At 39.0% G+C, this 18,252-nt stretch overlaps 1 protein-coding gene across 9 annotated transcripts in view; it reads left to right on the top strand.

Moving 5' to 3' along the window:
• Window positions 1-17,849, top strand: part of PEX5L (peroxisomal biogenesis factor 5 like) — a 228,911-nt gene extending 211,062 nt beyond the window's left edge. For all 9 annotated transcript variants that reach the window (XM_043594842.1, XM_043594839.1, XM_043594841.1 and 6 more), the window contains 5 exons: window positions 2,365-2,435; window positions 3,963-4,160; window positions 4,825-4,990; window positions 5,377-5,534; window positions 11,477-17,849. In XM_043594842.1, coding sequence (XP_043450777.1) covers window positions 2,365-2,435; window positions 3,963-4,160; window positions 4,825-4,990; window positions 5,377-5,534; window positions 11,477-11,681 — 798 coding nt within the window. In that variant the 3' untranslated portion in view covers window positions 11,682-17,849. The remainder of the gene's footprint in view (window positions 1-2,364; window positions 2,436-3,962; window positions 4,161-4,824; window positions 4,991-5,376; window positions 5,535-11,476) is intronic.
• Window positions 17,850-18,252: the final 403 nt, after the last annotated feature.

Here is an 18,252-nt window from a genome sequence, read left to right on the forward strand (position 1 = left end):
AGAAATGCAGTGTTAGAGTATGTACAGGATGGTAGGGGAGCAGAGAGCAAGGGTCCTAAGCCAGCCTTCTCCCACAATTAAATCCAAAACTGAGCTTTGAAGGAGGGAGATTAATTAAAGACAGCAGGGGAGTAGAGATGTTAAGAGGCAGTGGTCTGTGAGTGGGCAGTGAGGCATGAAACACTGTGCCAGGTGGGGAGGGGAGAGGAGACAATGGCAGGAGAGGAGGTAGGAAGAGGTGGGTAGGAATCTGAACTTCATGAAAGCAGGGTCTCTACTCGGCAGAGGGATATAATCAGATTTGCATGTTTGAATTGAAAAACCCCTTTCGCTGAGGTGTAGAAGGTGATGGAGACCGAGGCCAGGAGACCACCCAGGGAGGCTCCCATCATCCTATTTTGGTCCACCGTGTTTCCAAACCTGCGAAGGCCTATAATTAGATAGCAGCAGGTGTAAAGTTTTAGTTCATGAGTAATTTTCAGGAATTGCCTTATAAAGAATCTTCCTTATAAGAAATTCACAGAAATTTTAGGGAGGGGTATACACGGCTCTGAGATGGCAGTATACAATAGTGGTTAAGCTTCTAGGCTCTGCTGGCCTGTGTGGGTTCAAATCCCTGCTCTACCACTCATGAGCCATGAGCCATGTGATCTGGGACAAGTCATGTAAACCATCTCAGCTTCCATTTCCTTATATGTAAAATGGAAATCACATTACAATAACTATCTCACTGGGTGTTGTGAGGATTAAATTAGGTCATACAAATAAAGTGCTTAGTTCAGTGCCTGACACATCAGTAATTAGCCTTCATCGTTACTATTGACTGTACTTAAAGTCTGTATAGGAAGGACGAGTAAACTGATCACTAGGTTAAAGCCCTGGTATCTTGTTAGTCAAAACGTTGACAGTGACATGAGATTGAACTGAGAGTTGGAATTGTGAACCAAAATATTGGAACCCTGGAAGGTTAAAAAAGACGTATATACATTATTATCTCAGATTCAAAAATGAGAACATTAGGGCACTGATTAACAAATGGATCCCAACCAAGGACCCAGGGCCTCTGAATCTTGGAGACCCCTAATTTAAGATAATGGGCAATTTGTGAACAGTGAAAGTGACACCCTGCTCAAAGGCTAACAAGAAACCCCCAGAGAAGAACTGTTTCATCAATCTTAAGAAGCATTCTAAGATGTATGGAAGGTGAGCTCAAAATAGGGGCTGCTCTGTGTACGTCTGAAAGATTAAAGAGAAGTGCCAATATTGAGGGGGGGTGGGAATAATCAGTATTTTTTATGAGTTGATATGACATGGGTAATAGTAACCCATGATGGGAAAAGCCAATATAATTCTTACAGCATTTCAGGATGAGTGTAGGTATTTTCATGAATAGTTTTGCTTTAAAATGTCTGTAGGTGGGAGAACTATGCACTCCCCAAACCCTTTTAAATTCCTAAGACTCTAATACACCCCCATCCCCAGTAAATTTGAGGACAGTGTCAGCAATGAGAGGTTGGTTCATGTAGATTGCTCTTGTAATGGTGCGAGAATTATTGTTCTTATGAGTATATAGGGAGAAATTCTTATATTAAAAACTTTCATTGTCGATATGAAATATGTGACCTGCTTAAAGACATTTGTCCCATTGTTGACAATAACACAGGGTGGGGGCAACCTTATAGCAGTAGGGAATTGGTTGAGTAAATAATGGAATATCCACTCAACAAAATTTAAATTGAAAATTCTAAGTATCATGATTTTGTAAAACCATTAAAAGCGTTTATGATGCATGATAAAGTATAAGTGTAGGCTATAAAATTATGTCTATATTATATTGCATTTTATATGTGCCTTATGCATTTTAACAGTGATATTAGAGCAGTGAACACATTGGAGTGGAAGATTTTGTTTTCTTTTCCCTAGTTACTAAATTTCCTTTACCTCTTATAATAACAGTCAGACTTGCATTTTTACAAGCTGATTTCATTTTGTACATCTTGAGATTCCTTACTATAAACTTTAGACTCTTCAGCTACATTTCTGGGTTATTTTTGCACCCCTTTTCCTGACAAATGCATAATTTTATATGTTTATCTTTTGGGTTTAAGACACCTAATATCATGAAATCTCGGATATTCAAATGTTTCCATGGGTCACAGGCGAATAAATCCTGAGAATTCGTAAGTAATAACAGAGGATCTTGACCCAGATGTCAGAAGAGCCTTTGGATAAAGAAATGCATGTGACATTTTTCCCTTTTACAAGACTCTCGCATCTCAGACAGGTTGCTCTGCACTGAGGAATCTAAAGCACAGGAGTGAATCTGCTTCCTCTTCCAATGTTGACCTTGGTTGTTTTTTGTAGGCATGGCAGTTCCTCGGGATAACCCAGGCAGAGAATGAAAATGAACAAGCAGCTATTGTCGCCCTCCAGAGGTACATGAAACTAAGTGCAAACTCACGGGCCTAGTGGACCCTGGCTAATGGACTACTGTTGTTTCAGACTTGTATTTTAACCCTTAGGTACATTATGAAGAATTTGGCCAGGATAAGTGCTGAGATGCCTCGTATTACACTTAGCTGTGGGAAACAAGAATTCATGAAGAAATGATGTTCCTAAATCACAGTGTTTTGTCACCTGCAAATCAGTTGACCATCACTGGCATGAAAGTATCCATGTCAAAAGCAGTCATAAAATAGACTTATTAAATATGTAGTTCCTCTTAACTTTGTAACCTTCTGCAGCATTTGAAGGTTTTCCTCAGGAGAAAATATACTCAAAATAATCTCAGTGTAATTTTAGCTCCTTGTGTCTACAGAGAATCTCCCAAGATAGTTTCAATGACCTGTCAATACCAAAGTATCACTACCGAGCCCCTGAGTAAAGGTCTAGGCTACTTTGGCTGGACGTAGCATCACATTTTACTTGATTAGAGCCCCTATTTAAACCCTGAAAAAATAGCCCTACCAAATAGACTTCCCCTTTCCCTACTTAATATATAACCACCCCACCTATATAATCTCTCGCTGAAGCACTGATGTAGGTACTAGGGGTTGCTACTCAAAGTGTTCTCCAGGGACTACCAGCTTCATTATCACCTTGGAGTTTGTCAGACCTGCTCAGGCTTGGGCCCACCCCAGGCCCACTATATTACATAATCTGCCTTTTGCCAAATCCCCAGATGATTCTCATGTACATCAAAGCTTGAAAAGCCCCCACTAGAGGCCAGTGGAATAGCGTGAGGGGAGCAACTGTAGCCTGTGCCTCCTGCAAACCCACCTCAGTTGTCTAGAAACACAGGATTCTCCCTCTCCTTTATAAAACACTGTACAGCCTTTCATCTTTGGATATCCAAATTTAGCTCAAATCAGTTTGCTTTGTGGGTAGGATACATTTACTATATTAATAGTAGAGCAGCGCTAAAACAGTGATATCCCTGCCTCATGAAATAAAGTCCTAAGAAATTTTGTGCAAGGATTAGCCACCTTTTCTATAGTTTTTAAAACCATTTAGGGGAACCTGGGTGGCTCAGTCAGTTAAGTGTCTGACTCTGGATTTCGGTTCAGGTCATGATCTCACAGTTGTGAGATTGAGCCCCATGTCCGGCTCTGTGCTGAGTATGTGGAGCCTGCTTGAGTTTCTCTCTGTCCCTCCCCTGCTCGCATGCTCTTTGTCTCTCAAAATAAATAAATAAATAAACATTTTAAAAAACATTTGTTAAATTACCAGATCTAGCACTCAGCAAGATGAGTTTTAACTTTCTTACAAATATACTTAGGTCCCAATTTTGACATAGATAAATATGGTATTTCCCAGGGGCTTAATATAAACTTCACAATGCTCTTGCACCATTTAATTAGTAAAGGCTTCAAATTTCCTAAAGAGCTGTTAGAGTCAGTCTCAGAAAAAAATCTGAAATAGGCTTTTTATTTACTTACTTATTTATTTATGCCTTGATGCAGGTGCTTAGAATTACAGCCCAACAACTTGAAAGCTTTGATGGCTCTGGCTGTAAGTTACACTAACACTGGCCATCAGCAAGATGCCTGCGAAGCTCTAAAGAACTGGATTAAGCAAAATCCAAAGTACAAATACCTTGTGAAGAGCAAGAAAGGATCTCCAGGCCTTACCCGGAGGATGTCCAAGTCTCCAGTTGATAGGTATGCTTCTAACTAAACGACCGTGGGCAGTAAACACCCATATACACAATTAGTCACCTTAAGGGTAATTAACGAGCCTCACCACCAGCCATTCCAGAACGATTGTAGGACAACATCCTGCTAGAAGAGCATCTCTGATTAAAAAGATTGATGCTGAGACCAGAACCAACAATTGGACACATGATCAACGTTGTAGTCACTCATAGGCGTTTATCTGAGTACCATAATTCGAAGCAAAGTGCTGTGGACATATAATTAACCTAAAATAAGTTACAAAATGCACCACATTTCATAAAGACTGAGAATTGGATATGAGTAAAAATGGAAGTCCTTTCTTCTAGGGGTTTTGTTTCTATCAGCAATAAATCATGATGTTAAATTCTTTCTCATAGAGCCTTGGGGTTTTCCACATTGGCTCTCACAGGGTCAATGAAACTCTCCTTGGGAAGACTTGACTTAATACAGTCTTGTTTCTGTGTATGACAAAATATGTTATGAAAATCAGCAGGTATTTTTTAATGTGCAGTATTAGTCCTCTCATTAAGTGAATATATTTTAAGCAAGATATTTCCAGTTTGTAATGTTCTCTTAGAACAGTGGGCATAATAGTAAATAATATATGTTCAGACTATTTGGATTATAAATCTCATTTTTTCCCTTGCAGCTCTGTTTTGGAAGGAGTTAAGGAATTATATCTGGAAGCTGCCCACCAAAATGGAGATATGATTGACCCAGACCTACAGACAGGTCTGGGGGTACTGTTCCACCTGAGCGGAGAATTTAACAGAGCAATAGATGCATTTAACGCTGCCTTAACTGTTCGGCCAGAGGTAAGTGCCCAACAAGAAACCATAAGGTTCTCTGTTAAAAAAATAAGTTGCCGCAGGCTACACTTTGCACATTTCTGCTACACCTTATTTGCCTGCATCCAATGGTTTTAAAAGATGAGTACTAATGATATGCTTCTGTGGCTGTTAATACTTGAGTACCTAAAATAGAAACACGAACTACCTGACAGCATCAAATGATAGCTGCTCTTTGATGAATGAAAGTCATTTCACAAAGCTGTCCGTAAAATCATTTGAGTAATTTACCGCTGTCATGGTCCCCATCCATGAGCACTGGATAAATTTTTCACCACCATCCTTCTTCTGCAAGAAATATGGGAATACTCTGTCACCGTGACTCGTACTGGTTGTTCTAATTTTGTCATCAGGACTATTCATTATGGAACCGTCTCGGGGCAACCTTGGCTAACGGAGACCGCAGTGAGGAAGCTGTGGAGGCCTACACACGAGCACTGGAGATTCAGCCAGGCTTCATCCGATCCAGATACAATCTGGGAATAAGCTGCATCAATCTGGGCGCCTACAGGTGAAGTATGGTCACAGGCTGAGAACCATGAGCCACATGCAGGGCTGAGGTGGAATAACCTACCTGAAAGATTGTTTCCCAGTGAAAATACCTCCTTTTGTAGGAGTAACCCTCCTCCTCTTGTCAAGGGAAAATTTGAACCCTCGGATCCTGGGGCCTGTTGCTGCAGGAACAGTGTGCTTCAGTGTTTCTCAGCCTGTGGCGAACAGCGATCATGGAGGCAGCTTGTGAAATGTAGATTCCCAGGCCCCTCCCCAGAGATTTCCATTCAGTCAGCCTGGGTTGGGACAAGTTAGTAACACTTCCAAGGGTAAGTGTTTGAGAAACTTGAACATTCCAACCCTTCATTTCCCAAATAAGCAAAAAAGAGAACCTTGGGGGATAGGGACAGGGGAACCAACAAAATGAGTTAAGAAGGTCCAGGGTCAGTTTTTGGCAAAGCACAACAAAAAGTCCAGGTTTTCTAAAACTACTTTGCCAGTAAAGTTGGCTAAAAAATTATTTTAAGAAAAAATTTTAAATGGTGGGTTTATGGTTTAAAATGTCTTTCTTGTTCTGTCATGATTCCTCATCATCAGGTCTATATCGTATATACTATTTTTTACTCATCTACAGGGCCCATAAATGACCTTTATTTCTTTTAGGTAATGAAAGTATAGGTAATTTTTCCTTCTTTAGCTTTCTACTTTTTCGACTTTCTAAATAAATAGGTATTATTTTCGTAATTGGAAAAAAGAGAATTAAGTGTTAGTTTTAAATCCCACAAAAAATGTAACCCTTTCTCATTCTCAGAAAAACCCTGGCTTTTAGAATCAGACAAGCTCGGATTCAAATCACAGCTCTGCCATTTACTGGTTTTGTGATTCTGGGCACATAACTGTGAGCCTCAATTTCTTCACCTGCTTAAAAACAAGTGGTGATAATATTTATCCCGCAGGATTATTATGCAGGTTAAACGTAATTGCCTAGCACAGAACAGTAGTCAGCATTTATTATTATGATTCTGATCATTGCCATCATCATCAGTATCCTTATCATTATCTATTCAGATAAGTCATCAGAGAGCTACATAACTGGCTTGCAATCCCTTTGACATCTGAAAAATTGCTGTTTCTGAACTGCTTTGGGGATTGTGCCATTGGCAAATATTGACGTTTCAGAAATTGGTTGCTACATTTATACTAGAAGAATCTTAGAACAATAGTCACTGGATTACACCCGTCCTCCAAGAGGACCTTGTTCAGGTTAAAACCAGGAATAGCTGAGTGACTCTGCAGCAACTGGTTTGCTTTATTTCATGGGCACTGTGAAGTGTGCGACTGCAGAGGCCCTCCTAACATCAGCTCTGCAAAAGGTCACAGGAGAACCTTTGCTGCCCCCTCGCACATCAGCTGTCGAAGGCCTGGCAATGTCCATTTTGTATACGAAGTTCATTCTGGTCTCATCTGATTTTCCTAACCCGATTTTATCTTTACCCCTTTTAGTCACTTAACTTTCTAACTATGTCATATAGATGTATTTAATAAGATACCTTAGGTCCTTTGTTGGAACAAGGAGAGATGTAAATAAATATGTATGTACATGTAGTCATATTAACTTCTATCAGAGGAGGCTTTTATAAGGCTTCTGGTTGAGTAGTTCTTAACTGTAACTCCTCGTTACAGTGTAGAAAACAGTACTTGAGATGCCAATAAAATACTTTCTTGGCACTTACGTGTATAAGCCTCAGTAGGGCACCCGCTTGCAGGAGGCCTTGAAGGTCTGTGATAGGTAGAAATGGGCAACTCTACTGAGAATGGATTTTTAATCCTCAAGCAGAAAGTCACCTGTACAGGAGCAAGTCAATTTTAGAGTTGCCATATAAAATACAGAATTCCCAGTTAAATTTTAATTAGATAAACAGCAAATACGTTTTTAGGGTATTTTCCAAATATTGCATGGGACATGCTCATACTAAAAATTATTGTTTATCTGGTATTCAAATTTAACTGTGCATCCTGTATTCTTACTTGGTAAATATGGCAACCTTGATCAAATGGCTACCTAAAAATTTCAAAACATCTCAGCTAAGCTCTGTGGGTCCTTTATCGTCATGCTGGATGTGGGAAATTTTTATAAGTACTAAATATTTTGGGTTTTTTTTCCCCCTGAGAAAAAGAAGACCACCAAGTGAGACATAAACCTTAAATGAATTCTGAAAATAAGTTTAACTCGAGGTATAAGTGGATAGTTAGGAAATAACCCTCAATAGAGATGTGGCTGAGAAGAAGAGCCAAGAGCTGGTTCAGATACTTCCATACCCACCAGAGTCTTGGAATTTCTCCCTCAAGGACTGCAGGTGTCTAGGTACATAGCTATAACACTTGTTGTTTGTCATCACACATTTTCTTGTTTATTTTTTAGAGAGAGGGAGAGAAAACGTGAGTGGGGAGAGGGGTAGGGGGAGAGAGAGACAGTCTTTTTTTTTTTAACCTTTATTTATTTTTGAAACAGAGAGAGACAGAGCATGAACGGGGGAGGGTCAAAGAGAGGGAGACACAGAATCTGAAACAGGCTCCGGGCTCTGAGCTGAGCTGAAATGACCTGAGCTGAAATCAAAAGAGTCAGATGCTCAACCGACTGAGCCATCCAGGCACTCCTGTAATTGCACATGTTCTATAAAGAGTCAAAGCAAGTCCCCAGTACTTTATACAATTGAAATAAGGAAAGGAAATTGTTGGCGTGAAATGTGCAGCTCAAAATGCTACCCCTCTATCAGTAGGAGCTCCAAAGGATCTTAAAATTTTCAAGAGTGAGGACTCTTTTTAATGAAAACATAAATCACATCCCCTTTCATGTTAATGTTTTTAGTATTAATATAATGAGGGAAAGATATTACAAAATGAGGAATGCTTTTAAATGAATGCACTTTATTAATCAAGACATACATGAACAGCTTATTCACATATATGTGTGTGTGTAAGCCATTTAAAAACTATTCATACATATACATGTACAATCTTCTGAATCCCCCAGAAGGACTCTGTGTTCCCAAGTTGGAGAACAGATTGAGACTATCTTCATGGGGACCGCTTCACGTTGCCTGGCAAAGTTAGCATTTAGACTATTCTGGTACTCTCCCTGTCCCTCAGAGACCACTGCCACACATGGGGCAGCTAGGAACAGCCTGTGCATGAGGAGATTCCGGGGTCTTTCTCCCCCAGAGCTCTTACGAGCCCAGGATGATGAGAGGAAATGGAATCCTTGTCATTTGAGCTGCCATCCTGGAACAAGGAAGCCAAAAAGGGCCTCCAAAGTAAACCCCACATGTGCATCTGTTTATAAACCCTCCTCTCTTGCTTGATTACTAAACATCCAAAAGAGATGATTAGAACCCCAATCCCTTCCATTAGCCAGGTTGCCAAATACAGTGGAACCATTTCCCAGTTGCCATTTATTTCCAGGCAGTCTAACAATACAGATGAACCAATGTCTAGATCATGTTCATTGGAATCAGAAGTCCAGCCTCACTTCAAAGCTTCTTACCAGATGCTTAATAATGACCTTGTGGGATTAAGTGGGATCAAATGTGTGAAAAGCTTTTAAGAAGAGTAAAGCAGATACAAATTAAAGCAGTGTCATCATTCTTAGCAAAGACCAGTTTGATACAGAATACATGCTTCTGGGGACAGAGGTCCTGAGAGTGAAGACAGAAAGCACACTGGGTACATGAGCAAGAGAGCAGCTGTGGACAGAAAGAGCTGGAAGGTTCACAGACTTGGTGTTCTCAGGACTCCTTTACACTTTTAACAATTATCAGGCACCTCCAAGGGCTTTTAGGTGGGTTGTATCCACCAATATTTACCATATTAGAAGTTAAACTGAGAAAGTTTATAAGATTCATTTAAAAATAATAATTAACTACATGTTAACATAAATTAGACATTTTATGAAAAATAATTATTCCCCAAAACAAAAAAAAATGTTTAGCGAGAAGAGGGGCATTCTTTTATCATTTTTGCAACTTTTAAAAATATCTTGCTTAGGGGCGCCTGGGTGGCTCAGTCGGCTAAGGACCAACTTTGGTTCAGGTCATGATCTCATGGTTCGTAGGTTCAAGCCCTGTGTCAATCTCTGGGCTGACAGCTCGGAGCCTGGAGCCTGCTTCAGATTCTGTGTCTCCCTCTCTCTCTGCCCCTTCCCTGTTTATGCTCTGTGTCTATCTCAAAAATAAATAAAAACTTTTTTTAATATCTTACTTAATAGAAGACAGATTCTCATATCTGTCTCCACATCCAATCTATTGGGATTTTACATATTGTGTAATCACTGTACAATTCCATTGTACATTCATGAGAAAATGAGAATAAGGTAAAATAATGTCTCGGAATTATTGTAAAAATAATTTTGACCTCACTGATCCTAGAGTTCCCCAGACCACACTTGGAGAACTAGTGATCTGATTTAATAAAAGATTTCACATAAATTGATCCAACTGTACCTCACACAAGGTTTTAAAATGACTTCTTGGGGCACCTGGGTGGCTCAGTCAGTTGAGCGTCTGACTTTGGCTCAAGTCATGATCTCACAGTTTGTGAGTTCAAGCCCTGCAAGGGGCTCATTGCTCAGCGCAGAGCCTGCTTCAGATCCTCTGTCCCCCTCTGTCTCTATCTCTCTCAAATAAATTTTAAAATGACTTCCCATAGAACAGAACAGAGAGACAACTAACAAGGGCTTCAACTACATGTGGCCATGGGAAGGGCCAAGTGGGGAAAAGACATTAGAGAGTGGATTGCATGTGGCTCAGTGAGATATTGGGGCAAGGGCAAGAATAGTTGAAGATGGCATTAGGTTTTGGTGCTGGGTCACTGGTTGGATGGTGATGCCATGAACAGAAATCAGGAGAACCAGTTGTAGGTTTCCCCCACCCCCATCCCATTTTCCATATTCTAAAATGAAGCATCTTTTTTTTAATTTTTTTAATGTTAATTTATTTTTGAGAGACAGAGCACAACTAGGGGAGGGGCAGAGAGAGGGAGACACAGAATCCAAAGCAGGCTTCAGGCCCTGAGCTGTCAGCATAGAGCCCGACACGGGACTCGAACTCACAAACCACGAGATGATGACCTGAGCTGAAGTCGGACGCTTAACCGACTGAGCCACACAAGCATCCCTAAATACCAGGTGTTAACAGAACTTCTAAGTGGAGATTACCAACAAATTATTAGAATCAGAGTCACAAAAGGGAAGAACTGGAATGAACTTATATCACCTAGACCATTTGGAGATGAAGAAAGTGAAGCCCTTCCTGATGAACTTGCTGACATCCCCAATCCCTTCTGGAACAGGGTGGGGTATTAATAAATGCATATGTTTAAAAGGAAAAAAAAAAATAAATGAATAAAATGAGTTCTATTATCCCTATTATACAGTTGGGGAAATGGAGGCTTGGAAAGATAATAAGTTTGCCTAAGGCTAAATGCTTAGGATTCCAACCCAGATGTTCTGAGAGCAAATCAATTCAGCCCCAGCCGCCTCCCATATTACTATCACTAATAGGAAAAGTTAAGTCACTTTGTTTCTGAGTAGGGCCAGATGCTTCCTCTTCAACCCTAGTTGTATAATTCACATTTGCAAATGGATTCTGTCTTTAAATTACCCCTGAGGTAGGGGGAAAAGGAATGCATTAATGAGTTAGCAATGGTTTTGCTATTACTCTTTCTGTCTCACATGACATTCTTAAAATAAAATTCCCTTTTTCTTTCTGGTTTTGCTATACTGAACAATGATTTTTCACAAAAGAATAATGAGACAACCAGAAGGTTGTTCCTCTGATGATCTAAAACACCTCAGAGAGGTGATTTAGGGTTTTGAACTAAAAGAAGTTAATCCATTTTTGTTTTTTAAGTTGCTAACTCTGAAATTTGTTGCATTTTTAAATGTCTGTTTTTCTACCCTCTTAGAGAAGCGGTCAGCAATTTTCTCACTGCCCTCAGTTTGCAAAGAAAAAGCAGGAATCAACAGCAAGTTCCTCATCCTGCAATCTCTGGGAATATCTGGGCTGCCCTCAGAATTGCACTTTCTCTGATGGACCAACCAGAACTCTTCCAGGCGGCTAATCTCGGTGACCTGGATGTCCTCCTAAGAGCTTTCAACTTGGATCCTTGAAGGAAAAGAAAAAAAAAAAATTAAAAATGATAAATCCTTATCTGTGTAATTGTACTAAGAAATGCAAAACTATTTTATTATGAATTCCAAAAAGGATAAAACCAGATGTCCAAAAGGCCATGGTGATATGACACAAGGGAACTCCTACAGACGATGCCCAGTCTCTGTTCAGATTCAAAAGCACAAAATGTTGTAGAGTCAAGGTTGGGCTCAGAAGAAGAACTGAGAGACACAAAGACAAACCAAGATAAAGTAACCGTGTGTGAATACTCTTCACAAGCTGCAAGCATATTCAAAACACGTCCTTTGGGGTTTTTGTCCTCACTTTTGCAGCTGATGACACACCTAAGGAACTTGCTCATAGGACACCTGGAGAAAGCACTGCCTCTGATCAGGGAATTCTGACTGTTTCTGAACTATCCCCTGCAATTCCCCCTTTTACAACGTAGTTTGGGCCAAGGTGCATGCACATATATTAACCCTTGACTAAAGAGAGGCATTGCTTAGACCTGTTCCGATTTTAACTTTTACTGTAGCCCTTCGACTCCAGAGAGGGAGCTTTGCTGGCAAAAGCAGTTTTTGCACTAGAAATTTTTGCTGTTCCCAATCAAAACTTTTCTGGGACTGTATATACGCACTTTAATATCTTATTTATGCCTTGCTGGAGTTTTGTTCCGTTGCTCCAATTTTTAACTTAGGGGTGAAAGATTCAAGAACTCGGCCTTGTTAGATCAATGGACCAAATAAAAATTCCTGAAAATAGTTTTTCATAGTGTAGAGTTTTGAAGGAGTTTTTCTCAAAGCAGATAGGACACAGGGTGTAAATATGTCAAACACAGATCTTATTCACATGCTTTCTGGGACCGTATGAACTTAAGCAAGAGACAATGTACTGTCCCTTCATGCATTCTCTGCAGGGAGGAATTTGGATGATAACGGGATTTCTATAGAGCTAACATTAGCTTGCTTAAATGTCATACTTTACTTGCTTTCTGACTGCCCTGCACACCAATATTCCTTTTAAACTTTTAATATTTTAAATAGTATTTCGTAAGAGTGATAAATACATTTTTTCCTAAAAATTAAGTGTTTTCTTAGTTCCATAATAATCTGCATTGCTCTCCCTTCTGCATTCTAAGTGATAGAAGATCAATATTTTCTAGCTGAATCTCACTGAATGTCAGTGGTTTAATATGAAAGATGCATGCTCCTTTGGCTCTCATTTGGAACATTTATCAAGTGTCAGGAACCTTCTGTCGGTAGTGGTGTTTTATTTCATTGATTACATTCTACTCACTTCTGCAGGGTGTGTTGTGCCCTGTTGGGGCTTGGTGATTATTTGGATTGACATCATTTTTTAAAGAGTTAGAAAAATTGTTTGCAAAATGCTAACCAAAACATAAGATCGCCAGTGTCCAATTCTAGCAAGTTGTTCTAATAAGTGGTCCCATTCTTCTTTATTGTTTCCCCTTCCTTTCTTCCTTCCTTCCTCCAGAATCTTCCCCAAAGCAATCTGATCCCAACTTTTTCTTCATGTTCTTTGGTTAATAGTAGCTGGTTACTCTCATGATTATAGTTACCAAGCAAACAGCATTTGAGTCAAGACAGTTTAATTGACTGGAGAGTTAGCTTCTCCTGGTGAGGGCAGTGGAGGAGGGGAGCGGGGTATGCAGGTAGAAATCCTCTCCTCTATTACCTTGGAAGTTCCTCAGGTAGGAAGGGACCTCAAGGAAACAGGAAACCACAAATCCTTGAAGTTCACGTGTGTTATAACGACAGAGTTTATAAAGATGAAGAGTTTTTAAGGTTTATGAGGACAAAGAGCCCTGTGGTGTGCCAGGCTTTCATCTTCACTGTCGAAGCTCACTTGGGCAAAGGTGATGCCCCCAGCTGGACAGCAGAAGGCAGAGGCATTAAGGCATTCACCATTGGGCAGTCGTGACAACCCAGTCTTTGCCTACTTCCTTCCAGTCTCAGCAGCAAATAAAGCTCAACAATATTTTCAAGAATATTCTTTATAATTTTAGAATCCTAGAATTCAGTCTAGGAAGGACTCTCGGGGCCAGAGTCCAAGTTCATGGCAGCTGCCTGCTTGAATATCCCTGAGAGAAGAACATCCATTCCCTGCATGTCCCTCCCGCCAATTCCCGTGCGTTCACTGGCTGACTAGCTGATTTGCGTCCATTGTAGTCCATTAGGAGCCTCTGAACGCAGGATTCAAAGCCAGCTTTGCAGGTTTCTGTTTATGATGCCACTCTATACTTTCAACAGTAACTGAATTTGCAGTAATAACAATAGGCTGTTGTCTTAGATTTGTTGGCCCTACATGCATGACATCAGTTAATAGTTTAAAGCCTGACAGTAGGGTAAATGCAGGATACTTTGATTTAATTTGATTGTTGCTAAGTGGTGACAAATTTTGCAGCCCAAGTTTGATTTTGCTGTCAGAATACCAAGTGAATTCAGAGGAGAGTAGACAATTTTCCATTCCCATCATACTTGGATCATTTCAGTAGCACTTTCTTCAATATATCTAGTGTCCATCAGAACCAAGATTTTCATAGTCTGTTGCCTATCAGGAAGTGCAGAATTATTGCCCAAGATATTTTTCAATAGTATTTTTAAACAAAATTAAGTAAAAACAGTTACTAAAAAATAAGTGAAAGTTTATAGAAATCAGAGCACCACCAAAAATTAGTAAGATTTTAGAATGATCTTCATTGTATGCATTTTTCAAGTATATACACATTTTTTAAGACAGAACTGGTTTTGGTATCTTACCCTGGTGGTATGAAATTGTCATTTATTCTTTCCATTTCAAAAGGCAGGGTGTCCTTGGTTCCTGTCTAAGGCACCCTGGGAAGGCTTTGAGTTCCTTTTTTCTGAGAGTCTTACTAAGTAAGCCTAAGATCTCTTAGAGGATGGTACTGGTTTTCTAGAATGGCCCTTCAGTTGCATGGATGTAACTTTTAAGAACTTATTTTCACTGGCAGATTGGATGAGAATGCAGAGAAATCCAGTGATCACTGCTGAATTTCAAGATATGTTACACCTATGTCTAGTGGGCTATTTCTATGTGCTGTTGTACCTTGACAGTGGGGATGAGGCTTCCTCTTAAGGTCATTCCCCATGACACCTAAAGAAAGGCAGATATTGTCCATCAGGAAGCTTTCAGCAGACGCTATGAGCTGTGCTTTCTCAGCCAATCTGTATTTGAGCTAGAATGGCAAATTAGAGACACTTCACTGGGCTAGAATGTGCAGGACATACTTACCTTCAGAGTTGGATGCCACTCTTCTCCTTTTCTTTAAAGAGAACTATTATGTTGTATCTTGGGTCCATGTCTAGATACTCATACTAGGTAAGTCTTTCTAGTATATTCCTGCTATACAAGCAAGACTTGAACACAAGTATAGCTAGTCCCACATACAACAGGAGTTCCCAAAATCTCTTCCATACACTTTATCCATGAGCTCTTTGGGAATATAGAGAAAGCAAGATGGTCATTTTGTGTCCCTTCCTCATTTGCTCCTGAATCAGTTCCACAAGACTAGACTGCACTTTAAGTTAGTGGTTGCTATTGTTTTATACCTTGAAATGATTCTGAAAGGATTCTAGAAACAGGGTATTCTGAAGGTTTCATTTGTGTACCAATTTTTTTGAGTCCTCATATTTTAGAAATTATTAAACATGCACACACATGATTTCAACTTTGTAAAATGATTTCAAATTCATTCCATCTCCAGATTTTACTGCACAGTTTCCCTGTCATCTCAGTATTTATAGAACTGGTTGAAATTAAACTGTTTTGAACTAAGAAGTAGATAGATATATATATATTTTTTTAAAGAGTGTTCATAGATGAACTCTGGCATAAGGTTTGTAAAAAGGCAATTTTTAAAAAATAAAACGTATAACCTCAGGTAAAAACGCATGCATTAGTACTTGCAAATCTGCCTACTCAAATATTAACCAAAGCATGCAAGATAACTGTACTGAATGTAAATTTACCCAGTGCATGGTTAAATCTCATAGGGTAGCCTATTTTTCCTTGCTTCTGAGCAAGGAAACATTTTCATGAACTTTGCGTTATAGTTTTACTATTTGCTTTTAATATCTTCTTGTCAAGACTGTTTTCCTGCTATCACACTACACTGAACTTTACAGATATTCACACATCTGGCTTATGCAGTGTTGCAGCCAGTGCCAAACGAATCTACTGAGGAATCCAGGTACTTAGACATCTAAACAAGTTTTAAACCAGTTGAGGCACAACAGATCCAAAACTCAAACAAAATCCGTGTGTCTGAACACTAATAAATGCAATTGTGTTGATTGCCTCCACAGAGTTTTGGGTTCAAAATTCTGAATCATGCATTTCAAAAATTTTCTAAAATTTAGGAGTAAATTAGAAATACTGACCTTCTAAATAAGGTGGGAAGGTTGGGGTAATGTCAGGCACATGAAAACCACCATAAGGCAAAGTGGACGTGACGGCTTAATTTCCACAAATGTCACATAGTGACTGTGTGGGTGCCACACCATTGGCCTCAACATGGCCCTATTTATATGATGAGTGAGTGAGCTATGTGGGCCCCATCCCTTAAGAAACTGGACTTGGTCTGTATGTCTAAAGACACTGAAAGTCAGAGATAATGAGGTGATTTCATGGTCACTCAGAATGAACTTGGAAGTCCTCTCACTGCCTTTTTCTGTAACCCCTGCTTCATGAAAAAATAAGGGCAAGGAGACCAGAAATGGAGGGAGCAAAGCTCACTAAGACAAAGCTGGGGGTGAGTCTTCTGTTGCTAACAGCTTTGTCACCATCTCACACACCGCCAAACACACACATATAAGCTCAAAGACGGAAATCCTCAAACTCCTAGCAAAGACTCGTGTGGAGGCATTAAATGGTTAAAGAGGAGAAAAACCAGAAAATCAAAAGTGTGAAGTTTAACAACCTCTCACGTGGTATTTTGCCTTGAATAAAGTTTCCGCTCCCTGTGACCTCTGCAGACTTACCAAAATAACACACTCTAGAAACCAGTGCCCCAATCTCAGAACTGTTGTCTCAGGACCTTCTCTACAAGAGAAAACTAACTTGCAGTGTTGCAGGGTGTGCGTGCAAAACCCTGACAGGCTCTTCAGGACGCTTTTAGAAACCCGCATTCGATACAATATGAAGATGAAAAAACAGCAGGCAGTTCTTTGCTCAACAATAAAATGTGTGTCGTTTTTTTTTTTTCTTTGAATTTCTTGGAGAGGGGAAATGGACTGACAAAACAATAGTAAGGGATATACATACACAGCTAGGTAGTTTGGCATTTTCACTGAGATATGTAAAAAATTAGCTTAGATACCATAAAGAATTGTACAATGCGAGAAATGGTTCATGATTGAATATGTTGCCAGTAGTTAAAGGAAATAAAGCAAACCTAAATTTTTACCAATGTCCCCCCATATCACCTGACTCAAACCCTCTTCAACTTTCATTGCCCAAATTTGTTTACATTGGTTGAAAAAAAAAAAACCTGATTAATTTAATAAACTTTTTACAAACTATAACAGGCATTTATTAACTATTTAGAAAAGACATTTCTATATATTTTGTATATCTACGAATATTGCATATCTAGTCTAATCTAAAAATATTAAGACAAATGGCAAATTCTTCTGTGATGCTTCTCTATGCTCAATAATGTTTAAAATCTTGGGATTTCATTTTTAAGCTGAAATAGATAACAAAAAATTTAACTTTAAATGTTTACACTGAGTTTTTAAGTTAAAACCAAGCCAAATTAAGTGACCTATAGTAAATTAATGGCAATGGGGTGAGGGTGTAAAAGTTACGGGCATACTATGTGATAATGTATCTGTGTATTTAGTGAAATATTATGTATCATAGCACAACTCTGTTGGATAATAAGGCTTCATCTTAGTATTTCCCTGCATTGCTCTTTGAAATAAAACTACTACCATAAAAATAACCTATCATATTGATGTGTTTAATTTACTCCTTTGGCTTATAATTTGCAAAGTACCAAGATTAAGGTAGTATTTTTGTACTATTATTGGAAGCATGCCTTCCCTTTTTCACATTACTAAATTGTATTTATATTTGTGCAATTTTAAACTATGTTTTCAAATAAACTTTGTCTGTGGCTTCAAGGTCTTTTGAGAAATCTTTCAAAATGGGATTTGGGGGTCAGAATTGCTTCAAATCATATATAATCCAATTTGTACTATTGATAAAAAAGGTCTTTTATTGAATAACCACCACATATGATGTTGCATGAGCTATCTGGGAATCAAGAATGCATTTTTACATATAAAACAAAACTTTAAAATCTCCTTCCTTTGTTAATTTTTTAAGAGTAAATATTTAACCTGAAATTGGATTTTGTGATTTTTTTTTAGAATAAAAATATTAAAATATATTTCAGTTTTAGGGTCTGTTTTTTTTTTCTTTTCTTTCTTTTTTAATCAGTCAATAAATATTTGAGGTTCTATTACGTGCACGTACTGTTCTAATGCAGGAGTGGTAAGTAAATCAAATCAAACTTGCCCTTGA

Source organism: Prionailurus bengalensis, chromosome C2, assembly GCF_016509475.1.
Source record: "Prionailurus bengalensis isolate Pbe53 chromosome C2, Fcat_Pben_1.1_paternal_pri, whole genome shotgun sequence".
In the NCBI taxonomy this organism is placed as follows: Eukaryota; Metazoa; Chordata; class Mammalia; order Carnivora; family Felidae; genus Prionailurus; species Prionailurus bengalensis.